The 25,860-nt window shown below is 60.1% G+C and overlaps 10 protein-coding genes across 10 annotated transcripts; 5 read left to right on the top strand and 5 right to left on the bottom strand.

The window, feature by feature from the left end:
• Positions 1-170: 170 nt before the first annotated feature.
• CcaverHIS019_0303500 (uncharacterized protein) lies at positions 171-2,378 on the bottom strand (the record flags this gene model as incomplete). The annotated part of the gene is made up of 7 exons (XM_060598785.1): positions 171-326; positions 362-682; positions 718-1,346; positions 1,384-1,846; positions 1,940-2,066; positions 2,182-2,308; positions 2,339-2,378. 7 exons carry the CDS (start codon positions 2,376-2,378, stop codon positions 171-173), a joined length of 1,863 nt encoding a protein of 620 aa, XP_060455545.1.
• Positions 2,379-2,830: 452 nt separating this feature from the next.
• CcaverHIS019_0303490 (uncharacterized protein) lies at positions 2,831-4,225 on the top strand (the record flags this gene model as incomplete). The annotated part of the gene is made up of 2 exons (XM_060598784.1): positions 2,831-3,316; positions 3,353-4,225. The coding sequence occupies 2 exons, from the start codon at positions 2,831-2,833 to the stop codon at positions 4,223-4,225; spliced, it is 1,359 nt and encodes a 452-aa protein (XP_060455544.1).
• A 10-nt stretch (positions 4,226-4,235) lies between these two features.
• Positions 4,236-5,301, top strand: CcaverHIS019_0303480 (uncharacterized protein; the record flags this gene model as incomplete). Its single annotated transcript, XM_060598783.1, has 3 exons — positions 4,236-4,811; positions 4,849-5,214; positions 5,251-5,301. The coding sequence occupies 3 exons, from the start codon at positions 4,236-4,238 to the stop codon at positions 5,299-5,301; spliced, it is 993 nt and encodes a 330-aa protein (XP_060455543.1).
• Positions 5,302-5,906: 605 nt separating this feature from the next.
• Positions 5,907-10,247, top strand: CcaverHIS019_0303470 (uncharacterized protein; the record flags this gene model as incomplete). The annotated part of the gene is made up of 1 exon (XM_060598782.1): positions 5,907-10,247. One exon carries the CDS (start codon positions 5,907-5,909, stop codon positions 10,245-10,247), a length of 4,341 nt encoding a protein of 1,446 aa, XP_060455542.1.
• A 289-nt stretch (positions 10,248-10,536) lies between these two features.
• Positions 10,537-12,716, bottom strand: CcaverHIS019_0303460 (uncharacterized protein; the record flags this gene model as incomplete). Its single annotated transcript, XM_060598781.1, has 2 exons — positions 10,537-12,398; positions 12,434-12,716. The coding sequence occupies 2 exons, from the start codon at positions 12,714-12,716 to the stop codon at positions 10,537-10,539; spliced, it is 2,145 nt and encodes a 714-aa protein (XP_060455541.1).
• A 740-nt stretch (positions 12,717-13,456) lies between these two features.
• Positions 13,457-15,473, bottom strand: CcaverHIS019_0303450 (uncharacterized protein; the record flags this gene model as incomplete). Its single annotated transcript, XM_060598780.1, has 5 exons — positions 13,457-14,086; positions 14,130-14,221; positions 14,280-14,823; positions 14,859-15,241; positions 15,341-15,473. The coding sequence occupies 5 exons, from the start codon at positions 15,471-15,473 to the stop codon at positions 13,457-13,459; spliced, it is 1,782 nt and encodes a 593-aa protein (XP_060455540.1).
• A 404-nt stretch (positions 15,474-15,877) lies between these two features.
• Positions 15,878-17,094, top strand: CcaverHIS019_0303440 (uncharacterized protein; the record flags this gene model as incomplete). The annotated part of the gene is made up of 2 exons (XM_060598779.1): positions 15,878-17,009; positions 17,042-17,094. The coding sequence occupies 2 exons, from the start codon at positions 15,878-15,880 to the stop codon at positions 17,092-17,094; spliced, it is 1,185 nt and encodes a 394-aa protein (XP_060455539.1).
• A 652-nt stretch (positions 17,095-17,746) lies between these two features.
• On the top strand, positions 17,747-19,250 carry CcaverHIS019_0303430 (uncharacterized protein; the record flags this gene model as incomplete). The annotated part of the gene is made up of 3 exons (XM_060598778.1): positions 17,747-17,951; positions 18,172-19,025; positions 19,179-19,250. 3 exons carry the CDS (start codon positions 17,747-17,749, stop codon positions 19,248-19,250), a joined length of 1,131 nt encoding a protein of 376 aa, XP_060455538.1.
• Positions 19,251-19,745: 495 nt separating this feature from the next.
• On the bottom strand, positions 19,746-23,382 carry CcaverHIS019_0303420 (uncharacterized protein; the record flags this gene model as incomplete). The annotated part of the gene is made up of 3 exons (XM_060598776.1): positions 19,746-20,417; positions 20,639-23,080; positions 23,113-23,382. 3 exons carry the CDS (start codon positions 23,380-23,382, stop codon positions 19,746-19,748), a joined length of 3,384 nt encoding a protein of 1,127 aa, XP_060455537.1.
• Positions 23,383-24,663: 1,281 nt separating this feature from the next.
• Positions 24,664-25,499, bottom strand: CcaverHIS019_0303410 (uncharacterized protein; the record flags this gene model as incomplete). The annotated part of the gene is made up of 4 exons (XM_060598775.1): positions 24,664-24,765; positions 25,065-25,189; positions 25,311-25,368; positions 25,416-25,499. The coding sequence occupies 4 exons, from the start codon at positions 25,497-25,499 to the stop codon at positions 24,664-24,666; spliced, it is 369 nt and encodes a 122-aa protein (XP_060455536.1).
• Positions 25,500-25,860: the final 361 nt, after the last annotated feature.

The following is a 25,860-nucleotide window of genomic DNA, read 5'->3' as shown; positions in this document are numbered from 1 at the left end:
TGAGCGATCAAAGAGGCTCGAGTTCAGTTAGACAATGGGTCTGAATTCTGGGCCGGTGCGGGAAATCCTCGGCTGAAAGCGGAGTGGCATGAGTCCGCCTCCGACCCAAATGCATATGCATACACAAGAGAATAGAACAAACAACTACGTCGTCAGACCACAGTCTACTATCAACTAGTCGAGCGGTAGTCGAGCTGACTCATAATGAGCGGCCACACCTCCTCAAACCCGACATGCTTGCCCCTCCGAATCTGCGACCAGATGTTCGTCATCGTGTCGCTCTTCTTGATCTCGGCCCAGTGCTTGAGGAAATAGACCAACTGGACCTGGCGTCAGTTGATGATCCAGACAAAAACCTCACCTTGCGCACGTCGTCAAACATGCTGCTGAATCTACTAAACACCTCGGCAGGGATGTTGTACGGCGTAAGCTGACTTATGATGTGCTGGAACGCCCGTAACTTGAGTGCCGGCAAATCGAGCTTGTCGGCGAGCCGGTACACAGCCTTGGCCGAGACCGGGCGCGGGCCGACAGGCCCCTCACCAGTCTCGTGTGTCATGCCGCGCTCGGCAAGCCACTGCGCCGTCCATTCCCTGCGGGAACGAGGGCTCGTCTCCGTCGTCGTCTTCGGATCACCAAAGGACGAGGCGAGCGGCGCAAAGTACACGACGTCCGTGTACAGCTGCTGTTAGCTAGAGTTGATACCCGTCATCTCACCCAGAACAGCACCGCCCACCAAGTGCTCCATGCCGAGTCGTGCACGACGACGCGCGTCTTGCGCGGCCCCACTACTGTGCCCGACTCCTCCGGAGCGCGCCTGCGCGACGTCAGCGGTGCAGCCGCCGCTGCAACGGCCTGGTCACGCCCTGCACCACTCCCGTCCGTCTCCTCGTCCTCGCTCTCGCTCTGGCTTTGCAGACTCGACTGGCCGGACACGCTCGTCTCTGCGCCGTCGTGACTCCCTTCATCAGCACCATCGCCATTGTCCTGGTCATTCTTGATGGTGCTCCGGCTACCGTCTGTCCCTGGTGGTGTGTTCGCACCCTTCGAAATACTCTGGTCGTCGCGCGGGTCCCCGGCGACGCGCGGAATCCCAGAGTGTGGACCCTTGACCATATCCATTGCCTCGTCCTCGCCGTCCGAGTCCGATAAGGGGTCCAGCCCGTCCTCGTCCTCTTCGGCGAAGCTGCTGTCGCTTTCCCCGAACCCGCCGTGGAACATTGCGTCAAAGTAATCGCACCGGTTGAGGAGCTTCTTGTTCGCGTAAATCTTGCGTGGAGAGGCACGCTTGCCACCAGCGGCAGTGCCCTTGGGCGCCGGGATCACGAACTCGATGTCACTGTATACTACGGAGAGTCAGCATGTGTAAGGAGATGAACCCACAAGGATCGTCCAGCATCTCGCCAACAGAGCTGATCAAATCGCGCGGGACTACGCGCATCGGCCCGCCTGCCGCATACGTCCCTCCACCAACGCCACCACTCGCGCCGCCGCTCCCAGTCCACGCGTCCCGACTCCACGCTGTGGGCCGTTCGTCACGGATACCGAGGCCCAGCCAATGACCGGCGGGAGGTTGTGGCTGCGAAGTGATGGTACAAATGATGGTGAAGTAGTCGTTCATCTCGACAAGAGGGTGCTTGAACAGCGAGTCGCGCGTCGCAAACTTCTGCCAGCCCCAGTTTGTCGCCGTCTCGGCTGCAAACGTATGGTTGCTTGCATCCTTGGCCGCACCTAACACCGCCGGCTTGCCCGACTCGTTTACAGCGCGCACCTCAAAGCGGAACCACCACAGGCCCTTGCGTACCCATTTGCTACCGAGCGCATTCTCGCGCTCCTGCTGTGTGGGCTGGGGTTAGCTGGTGCGGGGAATGAGGCAAGGAATGTTCAGGCAGCGTCTGCAAGAGACTGGGTGGGGGGGGGGGGGGGGGGGGGAACTCACCACACACCACAGGTACAGACTGGAGAAGAACTGGCCGCTGTCCTTGTCCTTGACGCCCGAGTTTGGGTAGAAGAGCACTTCCCACAGATTGTCTGGATCGCCAAAGATGGCGCTCTTGATGCATTTGCTTCTGTCAGCGGGCGGAGGGGAAGGGCGGAAGGTTGGTGCGGCGGGAGAGGAGGGAAAGAGGTGGATGAGAGGGAACGCTCGGGATGCTGGGAGTTGGGGAGAGACAGACGTACCTCTTGGTGTCTCCTTTGCTAGAGTCGTACATAGCACGCAAGCCAGAGAGCTTCCATTCGAGCAGGACTGTCGTCGTCTCGTTGAATTCAGGTGCTGTTGCCGCATCGGCGCGCGCGGTGCTTGCAGCTCCTGTCAGCCAGTTCACAGTGGACGTACCGAGTGCCGCAGCAGCGCCGGGTCCGGCAGCGGTTGCCATTGTGGATGTGGGTGTGGGTGTTGATGTGGATGTGGATGTGTCAGGAAAGGATAGTTGGTGATGGATGGAGGGATACAGTAGCGCCGCGCGATCCGCACGAGCCGCTTCCCTTTGTCCTTTGGGCTGTCACCTTGCCCTCTTCTCCCTTCTCTCCTCCCATTTCCCATTTCCCATGGCGTACAAGATCTGTATCAATGGCATTAGTCTAGTGCATTGTCTCTAGCAGTCTGGGCTCTCTGAATTACTTTGCATTTCCCTTCACTGCGTCGGCCGCCACCAACATATGGTGCTCTGGCGATCAGTGCGCACCGGCTGCTCCGGGACATGACGCAGCCACCTTGCCACGGACATGTCCGATCTCCGACTCCATCACGTGTGTTTGGTTCCGCAGCCAAGTTGACGCGACTGGGTGGCGAACTGCAATAACAACAACGTTACCACAGCATAGAAATATGCCCCGACACGTCCTGGTAGACGACTCGGACTCGGACTCGGACGAGCCCATCGCCCTCGACTCGCCTCCAGTATCGTTGAGGCGTACCCGATCGGCCTCGTCGCAGCCGCTGTCTGGGCGAGCTGGACCCTCACGCTCATCGAAACGGCGCGTCAAGAAACAGAAGACGCCAGACGAGGATGATGAGGTCGTGTTCGTGCGAGAGGAAAAGGTCCGCCAACTCACTAGCCGCTTCGCATTCGCCGGAGCGCGGCCGTTACGGAAAACCACCTCGACCGCATCGAGCGCCTCGGTCCCAACCGCTTCGCTAGGCTCCACTTCGTCGGCGTCCACTACCATCGCGACGCCCTTCCTATCGTCCACACCGCGTCAACCCCTTCCCGTCCCAGAGTGGCTACCCAAGACCGCGATACTGAAAGAGCTACCCAAATGCGTGCTCTGTCAACGCGACTTCAAAAAGGCCGAGAGCGGCGCTGCGCGCTGGGTGAGCTTCGATACTGTGCTTGGTAGCTGACAGCAGCGACACGTCTCGACCTGTCTCCCACCTGCGTTCCGCCCACCAAACCTTCCGCCAGATCTCGAGGTGCTCATCTCCACAGCCCTCGAAGGACCAGTGCAGGAGTTGACCCTCTTGCGTCGCCGTACGAATGCCGCGGCGGCCGCGGACGACCTCCTGAGCTCCTTCCCCGACCTCGTGCCCAAGCCGAAGCGTGTACTACGGAACACCACTGTCCGCGCGAGCTACTCTCGCGAAGGGTGGAGCGACGAGGTGGATCTCCGTGTCGTGGAGGTCGTCGGCGTCAGTCCAATGCGTCAGTCTCGCTATCTCTCGCGCAGCGTCACCCCAGACCCCGAAGCGACCCAGCTGTCCCCGGCACACTCGCTCTCCTCGTCACCCCTCCTCTCGACACAGCCGCTCGGCGAGTCGTCGCTCTCAACTGAGTACTCGCGTCCACCTCGTACCCGTTCCGCAATGTCAAACCTCCTCCCACAAGCACCTCCGCTCATCGGTCTCTCCCAGGCCATGCGCTACTCTTTCGCAGAGGAGGAAGCCACCCAAACTCAGCGCGCACACATCGCGCTCTCCCAATACACCTCGGAAGTGGGACTGGAGGCAGGCGATGGTTTCCACTTTTCGTCCCAGCGGCCTTGCGAGGCTTCCTCATCTCCTCCACAGACGCCCCCAGCCCGTCGTACATTCCAAGGAGGAGGGTACTCTCAGCCCTTTCGCCATGGGGTCGGCCCGCAGCCCGCAGGGAGCCGGCCCCGTCACACCGCGGGGGGACTCGACCCGGAGCGCCGCCGGCGACTCGCAGAGGCTGTCGAGGCTGGCGTCGAAGAGGCGAGGCAGCGGCGGCGCGAGGCCATCGCCGCCGCGATCGGACAGCGATAACGGTGATGACATGTGTACGCCGTCCAGTACGCTTGGAAGATTGGTCATCTCGAGCCCCGGCCCCTCGCCTGGATCACCGACTCGGCGCGCCCAGCAAGAGGTCATTGACCTTTGCTCGTCTTCTCCCTCGCCGCCACGCGCGTACTCGCCGTTTGACTGGGAATATGGCGATGGGGCGGTGCTTGAGTTTGATCCCGGGCCGGACTGGGAGTACCACAGTCCAGACGACCACGAGGTAGATGCGGAGAGTGTCGCCCCGTCAGTTTCGAGAAGCGACGCAGGTCTCAAGCTGTCTGATATCGAATGGGGTGGGGACGATATCGAATGGGGTGGGGACGCCGTTCTCGTGTGGGATGGGGAGTACGACGACGGCGACGAGGTACGGTTTGTGGAGCAGGGCCAGGGGAGTGAGTATGAAGACGAGGGGGACGAGGGGGACGAGGAGGATGAGGATGAAGAGGAGGACGAGGAGCTCGGGGAAGACGATTACGAGGTTCATGACATCGACGGAAGTGACGACGAGGCGTCCAGTGGCAGTAGCAATAGGATGCCAGTCTACAATAACTGGGACATTCCAAAGCTACAGGTGAGTTTCTGATGTAGTTGCCAGTGCCTAACTTAAGCATCTGGTCAAGGGGTACGGGTATCGTCCGTCAAAGGATCGCAAGGTACTGGTGAAGCTCGCGACGGAGTGCTGGGCTGCGCTGCACCCGGCGCCCAAGTCTCGGACAAAGAACAAGGGAAAACAAACCAAGCCGAAGCCAAAGTTGAAGACCAAGGCAGCCAATGATGAAGCCGTTGGTCCCGTTGGGCCCGACCCGGCCCTCGACATTCTGTTTTACAACCTCCTCACATCCGACGATGCCCTCTACGCCCGTATCCTCCGGTACGAGCCTCTGCCCTTTGACGAGCTCGTTTCCCACGCGGTTGCTGCTGGCATCAACTCGCGTGGCTGGCGGCCGCGCCTGAAAAAGTTCCTGGACCTCAAGGTATATATGTTGGTGCGAGACGGGCTGACGCACTAGGGCGTGACATACTTTACGGCCGACCCGACGGCGCCGCGCCGGCGTTACTAGCGGGGCAAGCGGGGGAGACGGGACGCCGAGGTGTTCGGCAGCGGGGCCAGGTGGGGGTAGGGTCTGAGAGAAAATGCCCGAGTGCCAGCAAAGCGAAAGCGAAATTCACCGCACCTGTACATGTATCATTCACAAAGCATGTCTAATTCCTGATGACACCAGCATCATGTGTAGGGGACGTTACGACGCGTCGGTGTTACTATTCCCGAGTCATTGTCATTGTTAGCAAGACAATGCTTGATTCAAGCTGTTAGGCGCGGCCTGAAACCTTAGGTCGCCATGGGTGTCAAGTTTGTCGCCAAACCACCCATTGTCCACTCGCCATTGTTCCTGCCCTTCCACGCACGCCCCATATCACAGAGGTAGTCACCTCTTCAACACACCTTTGTTCCCAGCTCACAGCTCCCAGCCGCTTACCACCCGGTCAACCGGGAGGCCCCGGCGATCCTCTCTGCCGACTGGTAGGATGCAAGATCCCCTATGCACGCCGAGGACGGACGCGAACGGCGTCTGTTGGTTCGTTGGCTCGTTGGCTCCCAGTCACATATGTATACCAGTCTTTCTGGCAACTCACCCACTCACCCACTCATCCTCACTCCCCAAGAATGACAATACAGCAGTCGGCGCTCGGTCTCGATCTGGGCGCAAGCCCATCTCACACATCTTACCCCTCCCAACCCGCCCATCCTGCCCATCCCTCCCATCCCAGAATCCCCCGCTCCGTCTCTTCCCCCATCACGACCACCGTCCCCTTCCCCCCCGACCCCGTCCTCGTCGACCCCACCGGCTCGCCGCGAGTCAGTGTCCGCGCCCTCGCAACAGACTATGAAGAACGCGACCGTACATTGGAAGACGAAGTCGCGCGCGAGCGTCAACACTCCCACGGACCATGTGCGACTCCCGCACCCCTCTTTTCGCACTCACACTCACCATCACCATACACTCCAAAGGTCCAGCTCGCCGACTTTCCGCGCATCCACGAGCCGGAATTTGACCCCTCGACCTCGCCATACAGCCGCAAGAGGTTTGCGCATTCCGAGCTGCTGGGCAAATTCGTCGAGAGCGTAGTCGACCTCTCGGCAGCAATTGAGCCTCGGGTGCGCAAAATGTCTAGTGGGGAGGGAAGGCGACGCAAGTTTTCCATCGGGAGGAAGAAGACGCCAGTGACCCCGCCAGCCGCATCTACCCCCAACCTCCAACTGCATGCTCTTCAAAACTCCAACGAGCGGGCGGCGAGCAGCACGTTGCACCTCCCCTCCTTTCTGTCGCCCCAGAAGGAGAGGGAGGGGGAAATGAAGCGTTCTTTTTCCATTGGTAAGGGACTGCGCGCACTTCGAAACAAGACGAGCCGCCAAGTCACGCCCGAAAAGTCGCAGCCAGAACCTGCAAGTCCCTCGCGCAGGATGAGCGCGTACGATTTCCTCACCGAATCCCCGACATCCCCGTCCACCCCGTCCACCCCGTCGCCCTCCTCAACACCCTCGGATAAGGGCAAGAAGCGGCTCAGCCTCAAGCTCTTTGGGCGCAAGCTTGAACGTCGGCCGTCGACCCAAGTTATTCGGCCCGGAACCGTTTCGTTGGCCGTCGCGGCTGTTGAGAAGCCAAAGGTTACTGAATCTTTTGGTTCGAGTGGTGGTCAAAGCGTTTCGCCCCAAGTCTCGCCCCCCGTCACTCCAACAAAGGCGGTATCTCCCGACGGACAATCACCACCCAAACCGATCGTAAACGCACTGTTTGACACTCCACTCGACGAGCAAGACGAACTAGACGAACCAGACTTCAACTCGACACATTCCACTTCAACATCATCAGACGCACCATTCTGTACCCCACTCGAAACACCTGGCGAGGACATCGAGTTTGAGGTGCCCGAGATGTCCTCGATCTCTGTGCGCACGACGACCAGCGTCGTCGTAAACCCCGAAAAGAGGCGGCCCGAGTCGTCGTCCAGCCGGAGGTCCGAGTCGTCCAAGTCGTCCAAGTCGTCCAAGTCGTCCAGGTCGTCCAAGGCACCATCTATCAAGGACTCGCCAAAGGCGCCTTCCGTTAAGGACTCGCCTAAACCAAAGGCACCGTCCATCAAGGACGCGGCAAGGCCCAAGACACCATCAGTCAAGGACTCGCCACCAAAGCCCAAGGCGGTGACCATTGGCTCTCCCAAGCCCAAGGCGGCAGTGGTTGAGCCCGCCAAGGCCGACTCGGACAAGGCGCCCTCTGTCAAGGAGTCGTCCAAGCCCAAGCCCGCGTCGGTCAAGGAAGATCCCAAGCCCGTCACCAAGGCCGAGTCGCCCAAGCCCGCCAAAGCCGAATCTCCCAAGCCTGCCAAGGCCGAGTCGGTCAAAGAGAAGGCCGAGTCTTCCAAGTCCGCAACCAAGGACCAGGCCGAGTCGCCCAAGCTCAAGGAGGTCAAGAACGACACTCCCAAGTTCGCCGAGTCGCCCAAGCACGCGTCGGTCAAGGAGAAGGTCGAGTCCGTCAAGGCTGCGTCAGAGGCAGGGTCCAGGGCGTCGTCGGAGCGGTCCGTGACCACAACAAAGGAGGTCACCAGGAAAACAAAGGAGATCAGGGAGGTGACAAAGGAGGTCATTCGCGAGTCGTCGTCGTCCAAAGCAGAGTCTGTCAAGACGTCCAAATCTGTCAAGACTCCGTCTATCAAGGAGGTGACACCATCCATCACCGAGGCTCCCAAGGCTCCATCCGTCAAGACTCCCTCAGTCAAAGAGTCACCCAAGGCTCCATCTGTTAAGGAAACTCCTGCCAAGGCTCCGTCAGTCAAGGAGTGCCCCGCCAAGCCTCCCTCGGTCAAGGAGACGCCCAAAGCTCCCTCGGTCAAAGAGGCCCCTCCCAAGGCTCCCTCGGTCAAGGAGACTCCCGCGCCGGAGACTCCCGCGCCCAAGCCTCTCCCGATGCCCAAGGTGGCGCCGGCCGCCACCCCCGCCTCGCCTGCCTGCGGCGACCCCGCCAAGGCTGGTAGCGTCAAGGCTCCCTCCGTCAAGGCTGCTCCTGCCACCGTCTCCGCCCCTGCCCCCGCCCCCGCCCCTGCGCCGTCCAAGGTACCGAAGCCCGTTGGGCCCAAGGAGGCGCCGAAGCCCTGTGTCGCCGTGGCTGTGGCTCAAGCCCCAGCCCCAGCCCCAGCCCCAGCCCCAGCCCCAGCCAAACCAGCAACGCCAGCAACCGTCTGCGCCCACGCCCCGTCTCCCCCAGTATGTATGGTCGAGGCGATACCGTCTGCGCCGATCATTGCGTCCTTCCCCGTCCCGCCGTTCATCCCCAAGCGGCCATCGGACATTACGAAGCGCGTGACGGTTGAGCTCTCGATTCCGCACGGCACGTCCGCATCCGACGTCGAGCGGATAATGCTCGCAAGTGCGCGTGCTGAGCGTGCGCGTTCTGAGGGGTCTGTCAAGGCCGAAGAGAAGGACAAGGACAAGGAGGAGGAGAAGAAGGAAGAGCCCGGAACCAAGGCCGGCATGGCGCCAATCGCCATGGTCGACTACAAGTCTTTTACTCCTCCGTCACCCAAGAGACGCAGTCGCCTCCCCACCCCAACAAAATGCACGCCGCCCGGCTCGCCCACTCCCGCCGCACGCGCCGTTCCGGGCCCACCTCGTCCCCTTCCCAGTCCACCCACGCCCGCGCGACAGACCGCGGCAGGGCCACCTGTGGCCCAGACACCGACGCCGACGCCAGCCCAGAAGGCCTCCCCCGGCCCGCCCAAGAAGGATACCCCGGCAGCGAAGACGAGCCCCGGCCCTCCTGTCAAGGTCGAGGTTGCGAATGGGAGCATCAACGTGACTGTTGGTGACGGCGGTAAGGGTAGGGGGAAGGAAAAGGCGCCCGCGCCGGCCCCTGCTCCCACCGCTCCGGTGGCAGCTCCAGCTCCAACGCCGGCCCCGCCGGCCCCCAAAGCCCGACAAGCTCCGCCCGTTCCGCCTGCTCCGAAGGCTCCTCCACCGCCGCCTGCTCCAGTCGCTGCCCCTGCTCCTGCTCCGGCCCCATCAGCACCGGCTTCCGTCAAGGGTACCCAGATCACCATCGGCAAGGGCACGATTACAGTATCCAAGGAGGCACCAAAGGAGCCCGTGGCTGCGCCAGCGCCAGCGCCAGCACCCGCACCCACTCCGGCTCCTCCTGCGGCCGCCACGGCCGCCGCTCCTGCTCCTGCTCCAGCTCCTGCGCCAGTGGAGAAGGAGCCCGAGATCACGATCCGGGCGGGCAACGACACGATCACCGTCTCGCAGAAGGCGCCTGAGCCTGAGCCTGCGCCTGCGCCAGCCCCGGTCCCAGCATCTATCCCTGTCGTCACACCTCCAGCTCCCACGCCGGAGGCCCAGAGGGTGTCCACGCCGCCACCAGCCGTGAGCATCGTGATAACCATGGACAAGAAGGAGGAGGCCAAGAAGGAGGAGGCACCGACTGTGCCGGGGCCAGTGCCGGCAGAGAAGAAGGTTGTCGAGAAGGTTGAGAAGAAGGTCGAGAAGAAGGTCGAGAAGGTGGAGAAGGACTCGAAGAAGAAGGACTCGGACGCCGACTCGATCCGCTCCAGATCCTCCAAGTCGTCCAAGTCGTCCAAATCCTCGAAATCCTCCAACTCCAAGTCGTCCAAATCATCTAGGGACAAGAAGGACCGCAAACGGCGCGACTCGTCATCCTCGGACGACTCGCGTCCCCGCCGCCACCGCCTCCCGTCCGACATCGACGACCGCCGCCCCGTATACCCCGGCACGTTCGTCCACCCGCTCGTGCCCATGGCTCCGGCGCCCCTGGTTCCGCTGGCCGCCCGCCCGGCATCATACCTCCCCATCATGCCTGTGCGGTATGCGCCGCCGCTCGCGCCGCTGGGCATGGGCCTGCGGCCCGTGTTCCCCGGCGGCGTCGGCGTCGTGCCGGGATACGGCTACGGGGGAGGTGTGCCGGGTGCGCCGTACTATATCCCGCATCCGTAGGCGGATAGAATGAGAGTGTGTATTTTAGTTGCATTGCATTACGATATGGATATGGATATGGATATGGATTATGAATTATGACTTGGAAGAAGTGTCACAGCACAATGTAGCACTGTTCAATTCCGGATCTGAACACGGCTAAAGATGTCATTTTGGAGCAGGGTCACTAAACCATGGTCCAACTTGACCTCTGAATACCACTCCCACCCCACCCCAGTAGTCCTAACGATGCATTGCTTACTGCCCAATCGTACAACTGATCCCCCAATCTCTATCCCCATGCCAATCTCTAAAGCTTGCCGGTGCGGTTGCACTCGCCGGCCTTGCAGTGGCACGGCACGCCCTTTGCCTTGCACCCGCAGCCGCCGTCCTTGCATCCCGAGCAGTCCTTGGCGTCAAACAGCTTGGACTGGTTGAACGTCTGGGTGGAGGGGGGCACGTCGATGGCCGGGTTCTTGGAGAAGAAGTCGTTGGGCTTCATGCTGAACACGTGCGTCTCGCAGGGCATGACGGGGAAGTCCTCGACACGGGGGTTGTGTGTCAGGCCGAACGTGTGCCAGACGACAATGTCCTCGTTCTCAGTCTTGTCGTTGCGGCCAATGAAGGAGCGCATGCCCTCGGCATTGCCGTTGCTCTGGTTGGTCCACTTGCCACCGGCGTACAGCTCGCCGTCCTGGTACTTGGTCACGTAGATGTGGTGCTCGCCAAACTCGGCGCGGGCGTACTGGATCGAGTCGGGGTGCGCAACCATCAACTGCGAAGGCGTGGGAACGAGCTTGTACGACACAGGCTTGCCCGAGATCGGGTTGATCTTGGACGGGTTGGTGATCTTGAACACGCGGTTCTTCTCTGGCGCCGCGTCAAAGCCACCCGAACGGACAACGGGAGTCTTCTCGACAGTGTAGCCGACACCCCACTTGTTGTTCTCGGGGGGGTTCTTCTTGTCGAAAGGCATGGGCACAGAGTCCTCCTGCACAACCGTGTTGTTGTGGCCGTCAACAGCGGGGTCAATGCGGACGCTGAACAGGTGCTGGTGGTTGGTGGCGAGACAGCCAGGCGACACAACGTTGCCGTAAGGCGACACCTCTCCGGGGAGGATGGCGGCGGTCGAGAGAATACCAGTCGCGCGGGTCTCGAGGTGGACCGCGGCAGCCTGGTCAAACTTCCACGCAAAGATGTACTCGTAGTTGGCGACGGTGATGATGGTCTGAATGACCAAAACGCGGTTACGGACAACGCTGGGCTTGTTGGTGCGGAAGTTGGTGTGCTTCCAGCCAAGACCCTCGTCCTGCTCGTGAACGCAGACGGCACCCTTGACGCCCTCGGGCTGTCCGTTGACGCCAAAGTGGTCAAAGTCGAGGTACAGGATCTCGCCGAGGCAGTCACAGCCGAGCTGGAGCGAGTTGGCGGTGAGACCAGCACCAATGTCACCGAGGTCAAACGCCTGCTTGCGGTGGAAGGGGGCGCGGGGGTCGCTGTAGGGAACAGTCATGTCCGACACCGAGAGGCGGTAGAAGACCTTGCGGCCGTCGTAGCGAATGTCGGAGAGAACGGGGCCCTCACGGTAGTTGAAGCCAATGTGGAAGCTCCACTTCTGCCAGTTGATCACACGGCCCTCCATCTTGAACGAGGCACCCTCGGGCTGGATGACGCGGTAGGGCTTGACGTCGTCGCGGAGCGCGACGCCCGAGGCCTCAACGAGCGAAGCGTCGTACTCGTTTGTAGTGTACAGGTGCCACGGGAAGGGGCCGTCGAGGTCGAGGATAGTCTTCTCGCCCGTGCCAAAGATGGGGCAGTAGTCGATGCGAACGAGCGAAAAGTCGTCCGAGTTCATGACGGGGACAATGGGAAGGGGAGCAGAGTAGTGGCAAGAGTCCTCGTGCTCGCCGTTGGTGAGGTTGAGGTAGACCATGAACGGAGTGTGGCGCTTGGACTGCTCGGTCGAGTCGGCGCCGTAGATCCAACCGTCGGCAACGACGCGGGCGTGAGGAGGAAGCTGCATCTTCTCAAGGACGCGCTGGAACTCGGGGTGGGCAAGGAGAGCCTCCTCGGCAGCGACCATCTCGGCCATGTCGGGGGGGACGTGGAGGTGGGTGGGGGTGGGGATGACCTCGGCGACCTTGGCCTTGCCGTCGAGGGTGATGAAGATCTCTGGGGGTTAGCCTGATGGGGAAGAGCCAACTCACCGTTCCAAGTAGTGCTGTGGGGACGCTTGATGCCCATAAGCACGACCGCGCGACGCGGCAGCCTAGGGAGGATGTTGCGGTGACCGCGTCCAGCAGCGTGCCACTGGTCGAGCCACGGTGCGAGGAGCTTCTTGGGAGGCTCGACGAGCTGGATGCTCTTGAACCAAGTGCGGTGCTCGCCCTTCTCGGTCTCGTCGACGCGGGCCTTGACGGCCACGACGGCGGCCGCGATCTCGGCGGGGCTGAGCGGGTCGAGTGGGTGGGCGGGGGCAGGGAGGGACATGGTTGTGTACTGGGGAGTCGAGAAGGGATGAAGAGATGGATATATATCTATTCTGTGGGCCGGGAGTGTTCCGGCAATGGGAGATGAGGATGAGGGGGATGATCCGGCTCATCTAGATTAGCCTGGGTGTGGGGTGGGTCTGGGGGACCTAATCTCCATCATCTCCAGAGGCAACTTGGCGGCGAGGCGGCGAGGCGACGCAGCTGAGGCGACGCAGCTGCTGCCCAGCGGCTGATGCAAAATGTGGGCGACAAGGCAGAAGGGAAGAGGAGGATGTAACGTGGCTTCGCATATCGCTTGTCGTTTAGCCGCAAGGAGATTTTAGGCTCAACCAACTCCACAGCCAACTTCGGCAAAGCCGAGGTTCTTCATTATGATTAGCCTCGGAACCTGCGATGCTCGTCGAAGGCTCTGGCGATAACCGCCTCGCATTTACCGACATCTCTGACATGCTAGACGGTGGACCCGTCACTGTAACTGCAAGATACCGTCGTCTAGCCGCCTATCTGCCTCAACGCCACGCCACGACGTATGATTCCTCGGATACTCTGACTAATCAATCACCGTCCTGCCCACCATTCCATCTCCTTCCCAACATCGGCTCAGCCTCCCATATCCTCGCATGGAATGGTAACACTATCATCTCCGTCCCGGACACGCCACAATCTCCATGCATCATGATATGTATGACCCGACATCCCATAGATCCCAAAAGACACTAACCTTATCGTCCATCCTCTCTACCCGATCAGCACAGGCCGCCCAATCTCCAGCAGCACCTCGCGCCAGTTACACGCCTCGTCATCGTATCCCTCGTCAATGCGGCGCCACATCTCCTCGACAAGAACCCGCACGCTCTCAATCTCGTGACAGCACTGGTACGCAAACGTCTTGATGATACCGCGTGCCGTCTCGCGCTTGTCGGGGTCCAGCAGTACACTGCACGCAACCGAGAACGGCCAGTTGAGAAACTCGACCTTGTCCCCTGCCTCGATGCACAGCTCAAGCACGGCCGCCGCCGACGACTGCACGTCCGCATCGTCCCGTCCCCGTTTTTGCATGTCGCGCAGGACGATTATCTGCGCCTCGTGCCATAGCGCCATGGACCCCACCATCGTGCGCTGGTCCATGTACCTCGCTGGCGCTTCGGCGCGCCACGTCGCGAGCTCAATCTGGCAGTCGGCCAAGCGCCGACTCAGCTCCATCCGCTCCATGGCTGCAGGCGAGTGGAGCGACACGGCTGGGTCAAGCTCGTTCAGAGGGCGGTAATGCGCCTCAAACGCCCGCCACTCAGAATACAACGCCAGGATCGTCCCCACAATCCGCATCAGAGACCGGTCGTACCCGACCAGCGCCTCGATTGATTCCCACTAAGATTGTCAGCTGGCTCGGCGCAAAGCATCAAAAACACACCTCGCGGTCTGTGCCTCCTGTCGTGCCCAGAGCCTCCCACCATGGCGAGTCGTTGTCGAGGATGGTTGGTGGGGCACCAGACGTCAGGCATGCTGCGAGTCAGCATGTGGCCTGGCGGAAGCGGAATGTCAACCGCAATGTCAAACCCACACAACAAGTCGTGCATTACCGCATGCTCGATAAGGTAGCGCCGCGCTGAGAGCGGCGGTGCAAGCTCTGGGCCCCCGTTCACACGACCAGCGAGGGCAGTACGCCAGTCCTGGCCAAAGAGTACATTGCCAGCTCCACCGCGGTGGGCAATGGACGCCTTGGCATAGCGGAGAGGCTCACGCCACGACACGGTCGCCGCGAGGATATCGTTGTCCACAATCAGCAGCGATGCTGCCAAGAACGCGTCGTTTGACAGTTCACCTGGGATACGCCGTGCCTGGCGGAGAAGGCCGAGCGCAGTGTGTCGGTACTGTCGCGACATCTGAAGCGTGTTCTCAGCTTGCGCTGGCGACACACGACTCGTCGCCTCGAGGTATGCGAGGTGCGTGGCTCCGATCGCGAGCATCGCAAACTTGAGGGCTGAAGTGGAGAGAGGCGCGTCGCCGGTGGGGAAAAGGAACATGGGAGCGATATGTTCAACCCATGGATTGTGCTCCTCGTCAATCACCATGAGCGAGAGTGTGTATGTGAGGCAGTGGTGGAACTGGGATTAGCTTAGCGTAAACTTGAATAGCGCACACAACGGAGGTCATCTGGATTCGGAAAGACATGCTGGAGGAACTCGGGAGGACACATGCCAGGGTTGTTGAAGAACGAGCCCATCTTGGTCTTGCGGAACAGCGCGTGGACCATTTCCATAGGCGGCAGGTCCTCAACTGTGCTACGCATATCCGCCCGCGCAGGCTGGTTGTTCAGGATGAGGGGGAGGGGTGGGGACACGGCTGAACTGCGGCTCGGTCCAGCGTTGGGGTCGTGGAACGCTGCCGCGGTTGCAGCGACGCTTGATGGCCGGTTGTGCCGGCTCCCCAGGGCGGCATCCACTGCAGCCGCATCAAACGCCTTCTTGATCGGATAGACACACTCGGCTCCGTAGTTGACGCAACGCTTGCATTCAGGCCGTTCTGGTGTCAGCAACGGCCTCGTTGCGTACGTAAGCAGCCTTTGCAGCTGCGATTCAGGTCACCTGCACCTGATCCTGGTTGCAGCCGGTGAGTACCCACCGAGATCGCACTTGATGCGGCGTGCGCGACAAACGAGGCACCCGTTACGTGAGCGTGTGCGCTTCTGCGACGCGGATGTACCGCCCCCGGCGGGGTCAGGCGAGTGGCGCTTGGCGGGGGGGGACTCGGACATTGAATGGAAGAGGTGACGAGAAACTGAGAGAGTTTGGGGTAGGAAAGGAAAGGCTGCAGCTGCAGCCAAAAGGCGCTGCGTGTTAGGAGATGATGGGATAGTGTGAGTTAACGTTGAAGAAGAGATGAGGGAAGATGACAAAGTCAAGTCAATAAAGATGTTAGGGGATGAGGTGTTCAGGCAAAGCAAGGTCGAATACAAGAAATGTGGAGGTATTCCCTTCTTCTAATCCTCCTTAATCGGGGCACCGCTCGATTAATGCGGAATCTTATTCAGTTTAGCGAGACTGGCAGTTATAAGCGACCACCGCCCGATCTAGTTCCACGGATCTCTCAACTCAACCGCCACCCAACAACCATTCCACTCTTGCTATTCGCGCGTCTTTCACCCTCAACCGCGCCACCATGGTCCAACCCCATCGCCCAGACCCTATCAAACTACCTCTCGATATTCACGTGCGTGTCGCCCAACTCCTCAATGCGAGGGGCGCGCGGGGCACCCTCGCTTCATTGTCACGCGCCTCACGTGCGGCATACGACGCCGCGGCCCCGTTTCTCTACTCCGAGATCAAACTCGGGCCCCACGCAACGGGGTTGCTCAGTGCTCTCGACCCCGGCGATGTGGAGGGCTTTACGGGGTTCGATGACGAGGGGAAGACGCCGGGCTGGACCGCGTCCAGGGCTACAATCCGCCGCCTGGCGGCGTGGAGCCATGTGCGGCGCCTCAAGGTGCCTGCCCTCCCTCGTGACCATCAGAGCCAGACCTTGGCCAAGATAGCGACTTCACTTCCTCCCGGCGTACTTATGCCCCGCCTTCAGGCTGTATGTTTCGGGCCCGTCGCTACCGACCAGCTACGTATCTGGACGCCGGACTATGGTATCGGGCCCTATGTCCCACCCCTTATTGAGGCGCTGGCGGCGCAGCGCGCCACCCACCTCTGCGTCGCGTTTAGGCACGTTGTAGCGGATAAATGGAACGACTACCGCGAGGCCTCGACCTTGGGCCAGTATGCTCTCGCACGGCGCCTCGAGGCACTTGTGGCAGCATGGGACATCGAGGATGTCACTTTCCACGACGTCGTTCACCAGGTCCTCCCGTCTCTCCCCACAACCAATATCTACGAGTTTGCCCCGCACGCGATTCCACACCCCATCTACCGGGACGACTATCGCTTCCCCACGGGTGCGGCTGCGGTGCGCCTCCCCGGTCCCGATTGGAACCTCCGCCCATGGCAGATGGGCACCGCGATCAAGAACCTCTTCCCGTCCAGTCTTGGGGTGGAAACGCATGAGGCGACACTGGCGCGGACGCGGTGGCGGTTTTGCGGTGTAGCAAACCATGTGCTCACAAAGGAGGTGCGGGGCGACGACGACTCGGACGGAGTGTGGTACGGCGAAGTACGCGACCTGGTTGACGAGAGCATCAAGGCTGGTATTGCCCGTGACCTGCCTGCCAGAGGGCTCAATGACGAGTTTGTGAAGCAAGTGCTAGAGAGGATCGAGTATGGACGGGCAGTGGAATGCGCGGCATGTGGGCGTAAGTTCCTAGGCAGGTGGAGCTGACGGCAGGCGACGTTGACGAACACGTCGTCACGAGCATGGACGGCCTGAGCTTGTTGTAGTGGAATAAATAATTGTTGATATCTGTTGTAGCGTATAACCTGCGTGGTCGATTGCCAGGAGTTGAGAGGAATAGACGGGAGGGTGAGGGTGGTTAGTGGCGGTGGACGGGGGCGGCGGGCGGTGAATACGATTACAGAGATTTGTGAGTTGAATGACGCCGAAGGCGCCGCTGCTCCAAGCTGTCCCCAGGGTGGGGAGAGGGGTGATCGGGAGGCGCAATCCTCGGGCTGGCACGTCGACTCTTGATCGAGAATGCAGGATGGCCTTTGATGCATACAAAGGCAGAGGGGCTGTAGGAGACGCGACTGTTGTACGGTAGTATTACACAGCTGCTGTACCTCTCCATCCATCCATCGCCGTTGGCGTTGGCTGTTGGCTGTTGACTGTTGGCTACATCCGCGTCTCTCAAGTTTATTGAGATTTCTAGTCACTGGCCTTTAGTCTCTCTCTCTCTCTCTCTAACACAACAACATTCTCCATCTCTTCTTCACGCATCTTTCACTCATCCTATCATTCATCTCAAGTAACGCGAACAACGCATTACTCGTCGACTCCCACCCACCACCCCACCACCCCACCACCCCACCACCCCACCTCCCACATTCCACCTTCCCTTGCCCCTGCCCCAACTCGCGGCCGCTCCAACGCGCCATGCCAGACACGAGCGCGCCCTCGGCCTTCACCACAAACACTCTCCCCCATCCAACAGACTACACCTGCCCCTTTAGCGACCACATCTTTGCCGCGAAACATGGTGTTGAGCTCCGCCTCCGTCTCTGGCCGGCACCCGTAAACAGCCCAAGGCCCTGGGTCCTCTGGTCGCACGGCGGGGCCTTTCTTTTTGGCATGCACGAAGGTAGGTTGTCATCTGCGCAGTGGAGCCGAAGCGCCGAACGAGAATAGACGGATGGCCGGTGCGCAACTGGCGCCGGGAAACGCTGGAGACGCAGATCATGCCGTCGATGATGGGCCTTTGCACCTTCCTGTCCCCAGCACCAGCTGTGATTCAACTAGTTGAATCGAGCTCTGGCATTCAGGTCTGCCATTGCAGGCCTAGAGTCCACGCTGACGACCAGAGATCACGCCGTGGGTCGTACCTCTCCTACTGATGCGTGGTATTCACGTCGTCTCGTTCGCGTACCGCTTCGCCCCTCAGGCGTCGCTCGACGACATTCTCGACGATGCTAACGACGCGTACGCATGGTGTCGCGCCCACCTCCCCACCTTCCTCGGCAACACCGTTGCGCTGGAGCGCTTCGCTGTCGGGGGCGAAAGCGCGGGCGGCACCATCGCCGGCCTCCTTGCTCAGACTCTCCAGCCGCCACCACGCGCCTTCCTCGCCGTCCACGCACTTTTCGACCTCGCCGACCCTTTCTTCCAGAACCGTGGAGATCACGCCGAGCTCAGCGGCGAGTTCAACGAGGCCGAGGTCGCCGCCGCCGCGCACGACCACAACCCTGCCAACGCCATCATCACCTGTCCCTCCCCTGCTCACGTTAGATACGGACAAGGCGAGCTTCGCCGCGCGTTTCACAGCCTCACTCTCATCGTTGGGCGTCGGCAGCATCTCCAGGGCGATGTGTTCACGTTGATGAACCGCGGAAACTGGGTGGACGCTGTGCTCCGCGGCGACAGTGAGGAGGCGAAGCGCACGTACGCTGAGAAGCACTCGCCGCTTAGACTTGTGGGAGGACGGGGGGATGATCACGCCAATGGCGTCGGGACGAACGGCGCCAGCGGACGCGGGCACGAGAATGGCACGAGCGGCGGATATCCCCATCCGCCAACGTTCTTCGTGCACGGCGAGGCGGACGGGGTCGTTCCTATCGAGCAGAGTCGTGACATGGCTCAGCGGCTGCGGGAGATGGGCGTGCCGGTCGCCGAGTATTACGAGCCGGGGGGTGGGCATGTGTTTGATCAGCGCTTCACTGTGAGTGGGTTTTGGAGGCGGGGAAGGGTGAGAATGGAGGAGAGCAGTAGGACAGACTGGACAGCACCAGAGACGAATGAGCTTGCGCTCTGGCGCCTACGCACACGCACACGCCGGCGCACATACCTTTGCAGCAGAACACACTGACCCCAGTCCCGCCGCGTGAAGGGCTACGACGAGTGCTGCGGTGCAGCTGTCGAGTTCATTGAGTCACATCTGCAGTAATCGAGACGGACGCGAACGAATCTTTGCATATATTGGGCACCCGATGGGCATGGGCATAACGAGGAACATGGATGCATTATACTTTGTGTGCGGGAATGAATGTGCTGTACAGCAGAAACCACAGCTGGGCTGGCGATGCTGATGGGACGGCCGACGATGCTGAGCGCATCCAAGGCGCTGACTTTTCGCGAGCGCCGTTCACGTTGATGATGAGTGTTGACAGTAAAATAGAGTTGGCACAGACTTGATCGGTTCACCTGGGCTCACAGGAACCTGTCTCCACTGCTGTCTCGTTGACTTTTCGCGTAGTCTATGTACATTAAAAAGCATCAAATGCAGTGATTACGCTCTACACTTCTACCATGTCGTACAATCTTCTGAGATATACACTTGTTGTTGTGACTGCTCACTCTTACGCTGTCCACTCTCTCATTCCGGCTCGTGTTGGTGACGTAGCTTGCGCGCTACACACGCTCGAGGAATCCGGAAGTGACGCTACACACGCTCGAGGAATCCGGAAGTGAACGCCCCCAATGCCCGTCTGGACACGGGATAAACCGTCGTACTCGCCCTCAGCGCCGCAATGAGCGAATCACACACGTCGCGGGGATACCGCATCGTCTCGACACTCCCGCCGAAGCCCGGCAAACCCGCGGTGCCGCGATCAGCGCCGTCGAGGAGCTTGAACATGATCTTGGCAGCGCGCATGCTCCGCGCTGGCGATTCCGTCTTTCTCGAAGCAGAAGCATTGCGCATGCCACGCGCGCGGTCGCCGGAAGCCCGCATTCCCAATAGGCCCGGGCGCTCCCAACTGGGTCGAGATGGGGCCGGAGGAGCCGAGGTTAGGCTGAATGTCGCCTTGGCGGGACGGCGGTGGGCGACGTGCATGCTCGGGTTGAAGAGCCAGAGGGCGAGGCGGGGCGAGCCGGTGATTTCGTCGGCAATGAGGAATCGATAGGATGCATGTGCTTGCGAGAGCTCCAACATGTCCGAGACGACAAAGCACGAGACGGGGAACCGGACGGCTTCAATCTCGCCCCCACCACGGCCGCGCATAAGAGATATGGCCCACTTGCTGAAACGGACCGTTCCAGCTCCAGGACCAGATTGGCGAACCTTGCCAAGAACCTCGCCACATGGGCAGGAGACGCGACGCCAGTCGTCCGCCTGGGCGTTAGCTAGATTCAAAGAACAAGAACAAAAAGTGTCCCTCCCCTTGTAGCCCCCGTCGCGAGACTCTTGCGACGACGGTATGAACAGGAGGGTTTGGGGAGATTTTCTGGGGCTGGTGTATCGACCCGTGCGTGGAACCTGCAAGGGTTCCGCGCACCGCCAATGGGATATGGCGACGGCCTTCTTATAGCCCATAATAATTAAAGATAACTCACCTCGTTGCTCTCCTGCTCTACCAGGTTGGTCTTGCAGTCACTCCCCGCGACCAGGAGGTAACTTCCACCCACGAGGACTGTGCTCGATGTAGGCCAGAAGCCGTCCTTGGTCTGCTTGGCAATGTGGGCGGTAAACGCCGGGTCGGCGTGACACATCCACACCTCCAGCATCTCGGACCAGTGCTCGCTCGGAAGGTCCTTGAACGTGACGTCCGAGGGAAACTCGGCAATCTCGTGGTCACACTGCGTGCAGCACAGACTGCGCGGGGCGAGCTGGCGCAGACTAGGCGCACTCAGCGCATGCGTAATGTGCGAGTTGAGGGTTGTCGCGCTCATCGGCAGCGCAGCCAACTTGGCCTCCATGTGTCCGTCTGCCGGGGCAAAGGGCACTCGCTGGCCAAGTGGCACGGGGGTCGGGAGGGCAATGTTGATGCGCACCTTGGGGTCGGAGCGAGAGGTCACGACCGCGCCGCCGGGAGTGGTAACCTCGAGCTCGAGGTCGCTTGCTTGCGCTGTGTTCCCGCCGTACAGCATGACCTGGACAACGCGGAGGTTCTCCTGCGTCTCACAGAGGTATCCGACAGCGTCGGGGTCAATGGGAGGGGGAGGGGGAGGTGGGAGGGGAAGGGGGATGGGGCGAGATTTTGGGGTCGTGTTAGCACTCCCACCGTCCTTGAGGGACACGGTGGAGCGGCGACGAACGAGCTGGCCCATGATCTTGCGGATGGAGCGGGACTCGGATGCGCGGGCAGACTCGTCGAACAGGTTTGGGGGGAAGGCGGGGGACGTTGGTGTCTTGGCGCCAATAGACGGCGCGCGGCCCCACGGACTCAAGGGAGTCGCAGGGGTGCGCGGAGTCAGGAGCTCGCGACTAGCCACGCGCGGCAACCACCCCGTGCTCGAGAGCGGTGAGCGCGGCGGGACGTCCTTGCTCGTGCCGGTTAGCGCGAGGAAGTGCTTTTTCGACTTTGGTGTGAGCGGAGGCACGTCCTGGTTGGGTAGGCGGGAGCCTGACGCGTCGGCCACAATCTGGAAAAGGTCCTTGGGCTTGCGGCGCGCTTTGAGGGTAGAACTCTTGGACGACTTGATGGATGCTGATGACCTGATGGATGCGTTGTCTGAAATTGTAATTGTTGTATTTTGCAACCGTTCTGCCGCTTGCTTCCTTTTGTTTGCCAGGAACGTCTCCAGTGGAATTGGAAAGTCCTGAGATCCAAGGCGTCCGGGGCACCGCTCAATTGCTTCTGCCAAGTATCCATTTGGCTTGGGCAGCGCCGACCTAGGACGCAGCGGTACGTCCTGGTCACGCAAACGCGCGCTCCCACTGCTCTCCACCAGCTCCTCGAGGAACGACGTGCGCTCATGGTCCTCGCGTCTGCTCCGGGTCCGGGAAACGCTCCGGGAAGCGTTTCGGGAAGCGTTCCGGGAGGCGACGCGGCTCATGGGCGCCGACGCGGGGGTTGGGGGAAGCTCACGGAACATGTACGACTTGCGCGACTGCCGCCTGTCGTCGACCGCCGCATCTTTGATCGGTGCGTGGGCGCGCTCAATCTTGTCCCATAGGTCGTCGAGTTCGCGGAGGCGCGCTTCGGTCGGCTGTCTCAGGTTCAGGGGAGCGGGCTTTGCCCGACGCTGGCTCGGCGTGCGGAGAGCGATACGCTGGTCGTCAAGCTGGGGCGCAATCGTATGCAACCGCTCAATAGCGTGCGTGACCGTGTCAAGATCGTTGAGTATTGGCGCAATGCTGCTTAGTGCCGAGTGCATACTGCACGGCGAGCTGATCTCGGCACTCTTGCTGTCCTTGGCTGAAACGGCCGACGCCGGCTCACCAACCACCCGGTCGTCGCGGTAGTCTTTGTATGCTGGGGGCCCTGAGACACGCGAGGACACGGACCCGGCCGAGACGCGTGAGCTGCCCGAGCCTGCCGAGTCACGCTCGCTTCGCCTATACACTGGCGGAAGCGAAAAGATGGACTTTACGTCGTCCTCCTCCTCGCTCGAGAAGCAAGGTATGGCCTCGTCGTCACGAGAGCGAACGAGCTCGACAATATCACGAGCCAGAGTCTCGACGCGCGCCCATGCCAGCTCCTCGCGCACGACCTCGACTGGGTGTTCCGACGTCTCACTGGATGGGCTTTGTGGCGCAGGGCGGGGCTGACGCTGCGCCACCACGGCTTGGGCGCCAAGCAGGGTATGAACTAGAGCAAGGAATGGGGACTGGTCTGATTCGTCGTCAGCCGGGGTTGCGGGGGAACAGCAGGCCGACGAGGGGTGGAACGTCTCGAGCTCGTACGTTGCTTCGAGTAGCTCGGTAAGGCGACCGGCCAGTTCTTGGTCGGCAGAGGACACTGAGGCTGTGCGTTGTGGTGGGACAAGGATCTCGATACAGTTGGCGCAGTGTCTTTGGATACCGACGAGATTGAGCTCAGTCATGTCGTCGTACTACATCAGCTTGACCGTTGTGGACAACTTACGTCGTACTGTACTGAGACGGTGACGTCGGATGCGTCAGTGCCGGCGTCGGAGAGGACATCTGAGACGCGGTCATCCTCGAGTGATTGCCGCTCGCCGGAGGTGGCGAGGAGTAGCGCGAGCTGCTCCATTGGGAAAGGGGCTGGTGGAGGAGGAAGGGAGGTGAGGGGTTCGACTTCATCGAGCTGAAGGGCATTGTGGAGGAGTTCCGAGTGGGATTGTATGGCCAAGTCGAGCGCGGAGAGTGGGCGCTCGAGAGTGAGCTGGGCCATGTCAAAGGAAAGGCCGGGTGTTGTGTGGGTAGGTGCAGAGTGGCCTGTTGGGTGATTGAGATGATTGTGAATCAAGGTTGGATGGGTGGTTTGTGATTAAAGGGGGTGGTAGAGGATGAACACAACGATGACAGAGAGATGACAGAGAGATTCAAGTTGAGATAGAGAGATGGGAATGGTGGGTGTATGGGGGTGTGTGTGTGTGTGTGGGTGGGTGGGGTACAGTATGTGTGGTACAGTCCTTTGGCTAGCTTCTACCTTTGATGATAGTAACGACTGTCAGTTTGCTTGTCAGTTGGTCGTTTGACCTTTTGCTTTGTTTACGGGAGAGACTGGTTGTAAAGAGAGAGGTCTTGGTCTAGGATATGTGAATGTACAGCACAGTTAGGATAACTTGCACAGGTACGTCGACTAGTTTGGTTTGATCCAAAAACTGCACAACAAAGAGATTTCAGAGGGACGCAGCTCACAAAGATCGCCCGTGCGCCCCAGGACATTGATCAAGGTACTAAGGATGAATGGATGCAAAGAGGTGGAACAAGGCTTGTTGAGGCCTGGAGCCTGGAATTGCTAGAGTGCTCGAGAGTGGGGCGAATAGAGGAGCGTTAAACGGTATGTTTGAAGCTGAGAGGGGCTGAGTTGAGGAAAGGCTGAAGGCTGAAGGCTGACGGCTGAAGGCTGAAAGATGGTGGGGGTTTGGTGGGGGGTGACACTGGGCACGCGTCGCGTTTAGGTTGTGGGTCGTGCATTCATTAAACAATTACTTGGATAGGTGGTTGCAAACGCGTCCTCCCTATCCATTCCTTATTCCAGGATGGTTTGAGGATGAGGGGCTAATCCCACATTGAGAACAAAAGAGTAACGACTACTCCCTTCAAGCACCGTGCGAGCGCCACCGCCACTGCCTCGCAACACAACCTCCCCCCCCCGCATTCCATTCTACCTCAACCACCACTGAAACGCCTCACTTTACGCTCAATAAGCAATGCATAGTATGAGTTTGTCATGTGACCCCACTTTGGTTGGTTTCACCGCTCTTTTCGGCAAAAGGGATGTGCTTGTCAATTTCCATCTCAGTCATTGATCATTGAATGAGACTATGTTGATATGCCTCTCTCTCTCTTGATTTCAATCTCCTATCTTGTCTCAGTCTACCTAATCCTTATCTCACATTACCGTTAGAAACTGCACCTCCACCCCACACCGTCATGGTTATCTTCTCCCTATCCTGTGCCTCATGGGTTCATGCATGCTTCATCCCACATCCAATGCATCCTAACACTACCCCTCAAAACGGAACACTTCCTCCGTGGGCGACCACCACTCCCCAGCCTCGCTACCCATTGCACCATCCACAAAGCTCTCTTGCAATCCGTCCGTCATCTGTTGTCAGTGCTCAGTGCGGGGAACAATGGTCCGGATGAACTCGGACCCGACGCCCACGCCCTCCCCCCCGCGTTCCTTTGTTGTTCCCCACATTCAACACACTAGACACCAAACACACCGTCACGGACTCTTGTAAGAGGTGCGAGCTGTGGGGCGCATCGCGTGTGATTTTTACTAAAGGTGACTGCGTGACTACTCGCACGAGCGTGTTCACGTGCACTGTGGGTCCGTGGACCTCGCCCCGGAACCAGACGCCGCCATTCTCAAGCCCGATCAGCCCGAAAAAAACAACTTACTTGCCACCACTGGCGAGTCGCCTCGCTCTCCTTGATGCCCTCCATGTCCGCTTCGTAATTGTTGCCTACATACCTCATCGTCGCGATCAGAAGGCTCAGGGGAGCAAAGTAGTGGATCGAGTAGTCTGGTGTTAGCTTTGAGCTTGACCTCTTAGATCTCCGAGATGCTTGGCTTTGGTCTTGGACAAGGCAGTCTCTCATGTTTACCTGGCGCAGGAATGGATTCCAGCAAACAATGACACATACCTACCACATGCGCCTTTTTAAGAGCGTCCAGGACATCGGGCCACACGGCCGCATGTACCTGGCGTGAATCCTGGACGTCGGGGAATCGCTTCATCGCTTACCTACCCGCTTGTACTCATTCAACGATTCGGGCTTGACTTTGATCACTTGGCAGATGCGCTTACCCTCGTTTGTCCTGGGTAGCACCATGTGTGAGATGCTCATGATATGGGACCGAGATGCGAGAGCGATGGAATGGAATCGAGGCTGGTCTTCTTATGGACTGTCTTCGTCGTCTAGCATAATGGTGGTGGGCACTCTCGGTTCAGCTTTGGTCCGGTAATCGGGTTGCCCGGCCCGCCTCCCCCGGCGATGAGCCAACATTTTGCTCCCGCCCGTTCCCATCTCATCGCAACCCACACCACAAGCTCACACCAGCGCCCTCAATGCCCATGCTACACTCTTCACACTCAACCAAAGACCAAGCCCTCAGCACGACTCGTTACACCCTGACACGAGCATTCGCACAATGAAACGCCTCACATCTCCAGCCTGACGTAGCCTGACGTAG

The sequence above is a fragment of the Cutaneotrichosporon cavernicola genome (assembly GCF_030864355.1).
Source record: "Cutaneotrichosporon cavernicola HIS019 DNA, chromosome: 3".
In the NCBI taxonomy this organism is placed as follows: domain Eukaryota; kingdom Fungi; phylum Basidiomycota; class Tremellomycetes; order Trichosporonales; family Trichosporonaceae; genus Cutaneotrichosporon; species Cutaneotrichosporon cavernicola.
This window is presented reverse-complemented; position numbering and strand designations above follow the sequence as displayed.